The sequence below is a fragment of the Spea bombifrons genome, chromosome 1 (genome assembly GCF_027358695.1).
Source record: "Spea bombifrons isolate aSpeBom1 chromosome 1, aSpeBom1.2.pri, whole genome shotgun sequence".
In the NCBI taxonomy this organism is placed as follows: Eukaryota; Metazoa; Chordata; class Amphibia; order Anura; family Pelobatidae; genus Spea; species Spea bombifrons.
The window spans coordinates 109,035,333-109,047,175 of NC_071087.1; the positions used below are offsets into that span (position 1 = coordinate 109,035,333).

Genomic DNA, 11,843 nt, shown 5'->3' on the forward strand with positions numbered 1-11,843 from the left:
GTAATTGAGAAGACAATGCAGAAGAGTAAGTGGTTATGGAGTGGAAATATAGTAAATAATCTGGATTGGATCCCTTATGATTGTGGACATATGTAAATAAGAACGAAAACAAAGATGCAGGCATTTATTTCATGCAGGCTGTTACATAAATGGCGGTCATGATCTATAGCAGGGGTATCCAAGTTTTTTCTGCAGTGGGCCATTTCATCAGAATCAGTGGCGTCGCTACAGGGGGAAAGGGGGGGCAATTGCCCCCCCAGCTTAATCCGTGCCCCCACTAGGTTAATCCTTGCCCCCCTGTTGCCCCCTGCCGAATTTGGAATAAAGTGGCAATGCGACTTTAAATCCCGTCTTTTTTTTTTTTTTAATGTGGAGGAGAGAGAAGGGCGCCTAGCAACTGCTCAGCGCCCCCCATTCTCCTCCACGAGGCCTCTACCTCCGTCACGGTGCCGGCATTTTATGCTGAGCGCCGAAATATGATGTCATATTTCGGCGCTCAGCAGTGAAGCAGCGTGCACCGCAGCAGAGAAGGAAGACAGAAGGCTTGTGCTCCCGTCACTGGACCTAAAGGTGAGAGAACTACAAAGGGGGGAGGGTAGATAGTAAGTAGGGAGAGGGGTTACAAAGTGATAAGGGAGGGAGAGGGGGTCGAAAGTAATAAGGGAAGGAGAGGGGGTAGATATTGAGGAAGAGGGTAGTAGGGAAAGGGGAGGGAGAGGGTCGGTAGATAGTGAGGAAGAGGGTAGTAAGTATATTTAGATAAGTAAAGAGTGTGAATTAATGTGTGGATGCATTGTGTGAATGAGGGAGAGCATGACTTAATATGTGGGTGAATTGTCTGAATGAGGGAGAGCATGAGTTAATATGTGGGTGAATTGTCTGAATGAGAGAGAGCATGAGTTAATAGGTGGGTGAATTGTCTGAATGAGGGAGAGCATGAGTTAATATGTGGGTGAATTGTCTGAATGAGGGAGAGCATGAGTTAATATGTGGATGAATTGTCTGAATGAGGGAGAGCATGAATTGTCTGAATGAAGGAGAGCATGAGTTAATATGTGGATGAATCGTCTGAATGAGGGAGAGCATGAGTTATTGTGTGGATGAATTGTCTGAATGAAAGTGTGAATTAGTGAGTGACTGTAAAATTGTTTGTATATATAACTAGCAGGATGTTTGAACCTTGGGGACCAAGATGGCACAGGCGGGTGCATATGGAACAAAGATGGCACAGGCCGGGCTGTTTGGGGACAAAGTTGACTTGTGCTGTGCTATATGGGGACAAAGATGGCAAATCTTATGTGTGTAATTTGGGTGCTGGCCAGGTTCTATGTGGGCAGTGTGGACGCCAGGGCTGGCTTTAGGGTGTGCAACCTGTGATCTATGCCTGTAATTTAGGGGGTTTTAAATATACCTTTACTGCCGTGTTTTTATGTGAATTCCGATTGATCTATACCTGCAAAGCTGGGTTTTTGTGTTATTCTGTAGATCCATATCTATATTTCCATACATTATTTACGTATACCTGCAAATACAGTGTTTGTATGTCTTATTCAGTTGATTAATACCTGCAATGCTGTTTCCATGTATTTATTTGATCTATACTGGCAATGCTACATTTCATATATTATTGTATACCCGCAAATACAGGATTTGTATGTCTGATTCTGTTTATTTGATATATACCTTCAGTGTGTGTGTGTTTGGTTGTCGGTGTGGCAGAGCCTGTCCTGGTGTGTGTGTGCCTGGGTGTCGGTGTGACAGAGCCTGTGTTGGTGTGTGTGTGTTTGGTCATCTGTTTCCTGGCACTTAACTTACAGTAGGAATTATTTAATTTATATTTATCCAGAGATAAAACGCCCTCCTGAAGTTGTAGTAACTTCAGGGGACAAAACGTTCAAGGCCCTGAAATCATTTAGTGGAAAAGTTATTTATTGTGTTATAATATTTATTTCAAGGATTAGTCGCACTAAATTGTGGCTTCAGACTTCCCATGTTGAATGACAACGTGAATGAACCTAAAATCGCGTGCTAATTTGATAAAGTGAAGAAAATATATATTCAATGAATAATACTTCTCAAAAAGACGGCAGCTGCCCAAAAAAGACACTCTTCCTCAGGGTGTAGAAATATAGACGAACCAAATATATGGGGCGCAGGTACATATAAGGGAAAAAAACAATACAATACAATATAGTGCAGAGTGTTTGATCAATATTAAATGAAAATGATGTGTTGCACTCACAAGTGGAATAGATGATTCAGACCCATCAGAGTGGAGTAAGGTAATATCTTTAATAATCTTCGTGTAGAATCTATAAAAACCAACTGAAATGGTGCAGTATCTTTAGGTAAAAACCGAATTCACCGGTAAAAATGCACTCACAGTTAGTAGAAGGTGTGTGTGTAGAAAGTCCACTAAAAGTTGAATATAAAATAGTCCAATTTGATCCTTCGATGCGTTTCGCCAAATTGGCTTCCTCAGAAGAAATATGATCAATCGGTAAGTAGTCTCGTTCCGTGTGTCATCGCGTATCGTGTGTTGTCCGTGATTCTTCTTTCTTGTATTAATAAAGTTGCGATAAAAACGAAGGCTATCCAGACTTCGTTTGGGGAGGTCCTCAAACGAACCTCCCAATGGGCGGGGATAGAAGCAGTCGGTTTAAAGCAGTACTCGAGAGTGAATAATAAGAATCTATTTCATATCTGTCCGTTTAAGTCAGTGCAAAAAGGGAGAAGAAATGAAAGAAAAGAGGAGAAAGGACCCATTAAGGGCATTGTTGATTCCTGTATGTGTATGTACCTATAAGTTTCCCTTACTATGTTCAATGTATGTTCAAACAAAGGTGTATATATATACTGTATATCCATGCAAGTTATGTATAAATCTATTTTATGTATATATGTCCCAATATTTATATAAATAAAAATAAAAATAATTTCAAGAATCAAGGTGTCTGGAGTTCACTGTATAAAATAAATGTATTCTAAAATAATTTTTGTATGTGAATATATAAGTACTAGAATCAAGGTATATAAAATTATGTAAAACAATAAATTCAAAAAATTACGGATTAAGATATTTAATAAATAAATGTGTAAATAAATAAATTTATAAAAATGTCCTAAAGTGCTATATAGATTTTGTAAACTTTGCTTCTAATGGTTCGATATAGCTGACATGCCATAATGGTTCTTACCTACTATGGATATCATACCTAGGTAATGATTAAACTGGTAGGAGAGGTAAATAAATAAATTATATATAAAGAACTTTCTATGAGTATCTTTTAATCATCAATTTTGTTTATTTTTTTTAAATGTCTAAAATGATTAATATTTAAATAATAAATATTGGAGATGTTATGTAGATAAGGGGGATTATAAGCATATTTGGTGGAGTTGCAAAGAAATTAGATCCTTATGGGAGTATACATATGAGTTATTAAGAAAATTGGACAATATCCTAATCGAGAAAAATATGAAGATAGCTCTTCTCCACATTCTCCCAAAGAATATATCTAAGGAAAGAAAAATAATAATAATACATGTATTAGCTGCAACTAAGATATTAATTGCTAGAGCTTGGAAAGAATCTAAACTAATATCTAAGACATCACTGGTAAAACAAATATTGTTTCAATTGCAAATGGAAAGAGGTCTCTGCTGGGTCAGTTTATCATATAAAAGAAAATCAGAAATTTGTGAAGACTGGATTAAAAAAATTAATGAAATTTATGATATGAATCCATAATTCGGTAAATAATCCTACTCCTGACTCCATTTTTGTGTATTTTTTTTTTGGTGCTTACTATGATATGATACTACCGTATAGAGGTCTAATGACACGAGAAGACGAATGAGTAAATTTATGGTTAAGTTGTCATGAATTTGTATGAGTACTTTGCCGTTTTTTTTTTTTTTTATTTGTTATATGTTGTATGATCTGTGAAAAAATTATAAAAATGATTTAATAAAAAAAAATAATAAATATTATTACGAAAATTCCATTAAAACAGTTATCTAATCCCTAAAAGCTAAAATGTCAAGTTCCATGTTCAGTCCCCCTTTTTTATGCATCTGGAACTTGTAGATCCATTCTGTCTCTCGTTTGGCCAACTGTTCTTTAATATTTCCTCCACGCCAGTGTGGGGTAACTATGTCAATTCCCATGATTTTAAAACTGTCAAACGAGAATAATTTACAACTATTTGCATGTCTAGGCACACTATGCTTAGGGTTTTGATTCCTAATCCCTCCTATATGTTCTAAGGCCCTAATCTTAAATTTCCTAGAGGTCCGCCCTATGTATTGAGCTCCACACTTACATTCTAACAGATATATTACATTGGTAGTGTCACAATTGATAATGTGCTTAATCCTAAATTCTCTCCCCGTATTTGTACATCTGAAGACCATACTCTTTTTCTCTTGTAGGTTACATGTCTTACATACCGTATTTGCTCGATTATAAGACGAGGTTTTTTCCAGAACAAATGCTCTGAAAAATACCCCTCGTCTTATAATCAGGGTCGTCTTATAATCAGACCTCAAATAGGTCTGATTATGAGACTAAGATCCAGATCCCCCGCAGCGATGCAGAGGACCTGGATCCTCCTGTGTTAAACCCCCCCCCAACTTACCGGTGCTTCTGAGTCCCCGGTGCTTAGTCCGGGCTGCGTGTAGAGCTCTACGCGATACAATCGCGTAGAGCTCTACACGCTTTCCGGACTAAGCATTGGGGACCCAGATGCAGGGGACCTGGATCCTCCTGTGTTAACCCCCGACCCAACTTACCGGTGCATCTGAGTCCCCGGTGCTTAGTCCGGGCTGCGTGTAGAGCTCTACGCGATATAATCGCGTAGAGCTCTACACGATACAATCGTTTAGAGCTCTACACGATACAATCGCGTAGAGCTCTACACGATACAATCGCGTAGAGCTCTACACGCTGCCGGGACTAAGCACTGGGGACTCAGAAGCACCGGTAATTTGGGGGGGGGGCATAACACAGGAGGATGCAGGGGACCTGCATCCTCCTGTGTTATGCCCCCTCCAACTTACCGGTGCTTCTGAGTCCCCGGTGCTTAGTCCGGGCAGCGTGTAGAGCTCTACGCGATTCGCGTGGAGCTCTACATGCTGCCCGGACTAAGCACCTGGGGCTCAGATGCAGGGGACCTGGACCCTCCTGTGTTATGCGCCCCCCCCAACTCAGAAGCACCGGTAAGTTTGGAGGAGGGAGGGGGAGTGTTAAATGGGGGGTGTAAGGCATTTCTGGAGGCAGAGTGCTCTGTGAAATGCCTTTTAACCCCTTTAATGCCACTCTGCCTCCTGAAATGCCTTAAACCTCCCTATATGCCACTCTTCCCCATAATATGCCTTTTAACCCTCTAAGTGCCAGAGTGGCATATAGGGTTAAAAGGCATATCATGGGGCACAGTGGCATATAGGGTTAAAAGGCATATCATGGGGCAATGTGACATTTAGAGGGTTAAAAGGCATATCATGGGGCACAGTGGCATATAGGGGGTATAAGGCACTTCTGGGGCAGATGTGCATAACTGGGGGGCAGGTTGGAAAATAGAAGGAAATAAAACCAAAATATTTTTCTCAAGCATAGCTTTTATTAAAAAAAGTGTTTAAATGAATTAACATTTACTGGTAAAACTTTTTTCCTATAGGGTTGTCTTATATTCAGGCTTTTTCTTTTTTTCCTAAATTAATATTAAGATTTGGGGGGTCGTCTTATAATCAGGGTCGTCTTATAATCGAGCAAATACGGTAATTTGCATCTTCCACATTTATGGTACCCAGGTGTTTTTATAGAAAGGAAATTTAAGTTATTTTTCTTTTCTATCTCAGGTAATGCGCTGGGCGCTAACAATGACTTAAGGTTATCTGTTTTTTTATATATGACATTAGGATTTTCAGGTAAAATTTCCCTCAAGATGTTATCTTGTTTTAAAATCGACCAGCATTTTTTAATGTCTTTTTTAATTTCAAATGCCTTATCGTTGTATCTGGTGAGAAAGGAAAAATCAAAATTCTTATTGGATTGTTGTTGACTCTTTTTAAAAAATTCATCCCTCTTTTTCTGTTTAATTGACATAAAACTTTTCTGTAATAGATCCTGTGGATAAATCTTATCTTCAAATTTTGTTATTAATTTCTGACTCTGAGCTATAAATTCTTTTTCTTCTGTACAATTTCTACGGATGCGGGCAATTTGCCCTTTTGGGATGTTCCGTAGCAAATTCAGATGGTGACAGCTTGTGAAATTCATGTTGAATGATCAAGTATTATTTTAGTCCAAAAGTATAACAAAAGTATAATTCCATAGCACATTATATATATGTTTTTTCAGTGGTATGATTTAATGGTGTAAATTATGAATGCCCCCCCCCAGTTTGACTGTGGTATCTTGTGTGCCTCCCCTATATATTGTTTCTAGAGTCGCCACTGATCAGAATTGTATACATGCGAGGGCCGCACACATTTTTCACTGTGAGAAAATATGGCCTTTAATAAAATATGCAGATTAAAATAAAGTAAATTACACAAAAATTTTCCTCTCACTGATTTCTGGCCTAGAAAGTTTTGTAACTACAAATTCAGGATAATTAAAAATGAAATAGTTCTATTTATTCTAGGGATGCACCAAAAGTGAAAATAATTTTAAAAAAACCCACACTTTTAATAAAAGTAAGTAACACACCACAATTGGACAAAAAAAATCAACAATATGACTTGGCATGATAGGAGTGTGATTGCTAACAGCAATCACACTCCTATCATACCCAGGCAACCAGTAAATGCTGGAACCTAGGCATGATGGGACTGTGATTGCTGTTAGCAATCACACTCCTATCATGCCAAGTCAGCCAGTACATGCTGGTACAGGGTGGCTGTAAGTAATGTGCAGACCCCATACTGCTGGCAGCATCAATACACAAGGGGGGCAGCTAGCCTTGTTTCAGCATGTACTGGCTGACTTGGCATGATAGGAGTGTGATTGCTAACAGCAATCACAGTCCCATCATGCCTAGGTTCCAGCACTTACACATCCATGCTATCACACACACACTCATTCATTCATATAGTCATTCATTCACAGAATAATCACCTCAATCACGCATACTCATTCAAACAACCTCCCCCACCCACTTACCTGCACTGCAGCTCTCTCGATGCCGCTCACAGACTTCAGCAGGGGGCGGGGCCTCACTCTGCGTTATCTTGTACTGCACAGAGGAAGCAGGACTGGAGCAGAGTCATGTGATATCACGTACATTCACGTGACTCTGTTAGGTTCTGGGTACAAAAGACCCTCCCACAGGTAAGCAGCAGGGCTCTTGTGATCCCGGTTTCTCTGGCTGCCGATCTCAAGCAGACCGCATCTCGAGGTCTCGCGGGCCGCATTTGGCCCGTGGGCCGCATGTTGGATGCCCCTGATCTGTAGAGATGGTGATCTTGAGCAGAGCGGAGGCTTAAGAAGTGTAGATCATTTTAACGAAGAGCATAGTTGTTAATATTTCCGATACATAATTTTTGGGAATATGTACATGAGTTCTAAAATTTTTTTTAATTTGAAACTTGTTCTGTGCTTTACATTGTTTTGGTGTTAATACAGTGGAGTCTCCAGCTTTCATACTTATGGGGGGCACATGGGGGGGACAGGGACACATGGGGGTGGGGCAATTATAAAATGCTACATACACACTATATATATATATATATATATATATACACGTTGGACATGCATTTTTAACTACAGACTATGTACTTATCTCTTTGAAGTAAGGACCATGACTGAATAATGATTTCAAAATAATAGCTGAATTGGGGGTTAGTTTTCATTATTTAATATTAGCCCCTCCTGCCAATATATATTAATATTAGTAGGGCTGCAACAACTAATCGATAAAATCGATAATAATCGATAATGAAAATCGTTGTCAGCGATTTTCATTATCGATTAGTCGAATCAATTTTTATCGATTATAAAAAGAGGTGTTTTTCAGAGCAAACAGAGATCGGATTATAACACTAGAATCCAGATCCCCCGCAGTGATGCAGGAGACCTGAATTCCACCGAATGCGCACAGACAACCTCAGCCTCTCCCCTCCACTTCCACTGGGGCTTCTACGATGCAGCGCCAGCATCACATGACCTTCACCATAGAAGCCCCAGTGTAAGTGAAGGGGAGTAACGGAGGCTGTCTGTACGCGTCGTGCAGACCCCCACCAACTGAGAGGAGAATCCAGGTCTCCTGCAGAGGATCATCCTCTCTGTCAGCTGGTTGGTGTCTGTGCGATGGCACAGACAATCTCTGCTACTCCCCTTCACTTCCGCTGGGGCTTCTATGAAGCTCCAGTGAAAGTGCCAGCCAGCAACAGAGGTTCACCCCCCACAAGACACCAGGGAGTTGAGGAGAGAGGCAGAGTGGTGTATGGGAGGGGGGAGGAGGCAGAGTAATGTATGGGAGGGGTGAGTAGGCAGAGTAGTGTATGGGGGTTATAATGAATTTCAGGGTGGCAGAGTGGTGTGTGGGGGTATAATGAATTTCAGGGTGCCACAGTGGTGTATGGGGGTATGATGAATTTCAGAGTGGCATATCTGGGGGAGGCAGAGTGGTGAATCAGGGAGTATAATGAATTTCAGGGTGGTGTAGGGCATATATGGGGGTGGAGTGGCATATCAGGGTGCACGGTGGCATATAGGGAGGTATAAGGCATAAATGGGGGGTGAGTGGCATATTGGGAGGTATAAGGCATATCTGAGGAGCAGAGTGGCATATTGGAAGTTATAAGGCATATCAGGGGGCACAGTGGCATATAGGGGGCATAAGGCATATCGATATTAGGCATATCAGGGGGCTCAGTTGCATATCACTGGCATAAAAGGGGTATAAGGCATATCGGGGGTATAAGGCATATCGGGGGCACAGTGGAATCCCTGGCATATAGGAAGTATAAGGCATATCTGGGGGTAGAGTGGCAAGCTGGGCGTCAGATGTGCATAACTGGGGGGGCAGTTTGGTAAATAAAAGAAAATATAAACAAGGGTTTTTTCTCATAGTTTTTATTACATATGAAAAAATGAATGAATTAATAATTACTAATAACTTGTACCTTTATTATTATGTCAGTAAAATAAGAAGGTAAATAGAGAAATGCCATTGTGATAAAGAGATGAAAGTGTAAATTTTTAACAACCAGTTTGTTCATTACATTATTTTAAATAAAATAAAAATTTGCTTTATACATATATATTTATATATTAGGCCCTGTTGCCAATATACCGTATTGGCTTGAATATATGCCGCACCCAATTATAGGCCACACCCTAAGGTTTGGTGCTATTTTAATTTATTTTTAAAGAAAAAAACACATTAGTGGAATGGTAAAACAGAATTTTACCTAATACACAAAAATACATGTATTTTAACATTTTTGGGATCTATTATGCAGTTGGTCAGCATATGTAATATACAAACAGAAATTTGGAAAACCAATAGCCATTTTAAGGTCCCCCTCCTTAATTCCTAATGCACCTTACTTATAGATATGCCACCCCCCCCCAGACTTATGCCATAGCCGTACATTATCATATGGCTGGCCACTGCTGTCTTGCTTATTTAAATTTTTTTTGGGTTAGAATCTATACCCATACAAAAGCAAGGGAGAGATAGGGTTAAAGCCCTCTTAAGGTGCAAACCTTTTTGGATTTGCGAATTAATAGCGCTACATAATGAAAATAACTCTGCAGGTTTAAACAGAGGAATAACTTGGCCTGTGGTTTTGTAGAATGTAGTATTGTTGTATTTTTGTACTAACTTGCCTTATTCAGTCATGTATGTTTATGTATCACCTTGAAGATGGCGTATGAACATTGAAACCATTTGGTGTTATGATTGCCATTTAAATTAACACCCTGGTTTATCTACAAGTTCTGTGTTTATGGCACATTCTTTGGCGAGCACTTTCCAGTTAATTGTTTATTCAGATGAATTGTTTATTCGGTCAATACACTGTTGAATTGAGATACATAGTATTCAGCAGACACGTGAAGCTCCTCTATATTGGTGAGCGCTATTTTGTTGCTTACCCAGTGGAGTAGAGCGCCCTCATTATTTCCATTTACCTTCTATTTGATGTGTTCCGGTGAATTGTTTCATTGTTATTACTTGAAGAAATATGCCATGTCTGAATATATTTTCGGAGGCAGATACATGTATGCTAATTTTATTTTTTTATACTTATCTTTTAATGTAAATAATAGAACAAAGAGGAAAGACTTCTTGAGAGGTGAAATTGCAGGTATGCAGTACTATAATATGCTCATGCTGCCCCCTGTTGCCAGGCTGAAGAAAGAAAGGACTCATTTTTGTTCTGCTTCTGATGAGATGTTTGTCACTGTGTATCTTGCACAGTAATACACAGCAGTGTCTTCAGTTGTTAGACCAGTCATTTGTAAATATACTGTGTTCTTATTGTTGTCTCTGGATATTGTGAATCGTCCTTTAATTGAATCTTCATAGTTTTTGCTGCTCCCATCATACTTTATATTAGACACCCACTGTAACCCTCCTTTGGGTGCCTGTCTAACCCAGCTCATCCAGTAACTACTGAATGTGAATCCTGAGCCTGTACAGGACAGAGTGTGAGAGGCTCCAGGTTTTATCAGCACTGCATCTGACTGGACAAGCTGGACATCACCATGAATTCCTGAAAGATATACATTAAATGACAGTTTTATTATTTTTAATTATTTTACTCTCTGATTAAAATATTTGAGAGATTTGTATTTCAGGAACAGTTATATTTTCCTTACTTATTACAGTCACATGGCATAAATCACAGTATAGTTGTGCTATCTTACCTGATAGACATGTAATTGATATTAACAGCCATAGAAATACCCTCATATTAGCTGCCGAGTTACTATCAGGTCGGAAAATTCAACAAGAAACAATTCGAGCTCAGGAAACACTACTTCCCCTGCTTTATCTGGAGGTGAATAATATGCTACACACAGAGGTAATTTGGTTACTTTATTTGCATACATTTGGGAGACCTATTTATAAATAAATGTTCATTTAGTTTACTGTATTAAAATCGTTCATTACATTTTAACGTTATTATCTTAAAATCATTAAGTAATTACATTTCTTGCAACATTAACAGTGTAATGAGACCACGGGGACTGGACTTGTGGGCAGTTAGCAATTGTCCACTGGGCTACTCTGATTTGAAGTTTAGCCTAACACCTTATACCATTATTAAATATTGTTGAAATCACGCAATAGAAATTGTTTAATGGAAGGGCATTCTTCATAGAGTATTATGTAATTTAATTATATGAATTATATTAAATAAAAAATATCTGTAATTTGCTCTTGTATCTGATATTGACTTCAATAGTAAACTGTAATATATTGGAAATAAGACACTAAAAAATAGGTTGAACATTCTTGAAAGTAATTATGTCAGGATGCCAACCGAGCTAGATTAGGTGGTGTAATTGAGAAGACAATGCAGAGGAGTAAGTATGGAGTGGAAATATAGTAAATAATCTGGATTGGATCCCTTATGATTGTGAACATATGTAATGAAGAACGAAAACAAAGATGAGATGCAGGCATTTATTTCATGCAGGCTGTTACATAAATGGCAGACATGATCTATAGAGATGGTGATCTGGTGTGGAGCAGAGCAAAGTGGAGGCTTAAGAAGTGTAGATCATTTTAATGAAGAGCATAGTTGTTAATATTTCCGATACATGTAAAAAAATGTTTTAATTTAAAAACAATGCTGTACATTGTTTTGCTGTTAATACAGTGGAG

General features: G+C 38.9%; 1 protein-coding gene across 1 annotated transcript in view; it reads right to left on the minus strand.

The window, feature by feature from the left end:
• Positions 1-10,983, minus strand: part of LOC128504467 (uncharacterized) — a 145,850-nt gene extending 134,867 nt beyond the window's left edge. Inside the window, exon 1 of the mRNA XM_053474558.1 lies at positions 10,880-10,983. Coding sequence (XP_053330533.1) covers positions 10,880-10,925 — 46 coding nt within the window. The 5' untranslated portion in view covers positions 10,926-10,983. The remainder of the gene's footprint in view (positions 1-10,879) is intronic.
• Between the last annotated feature and the right edge of the window lie 860 nt (positions 10,984-11,843).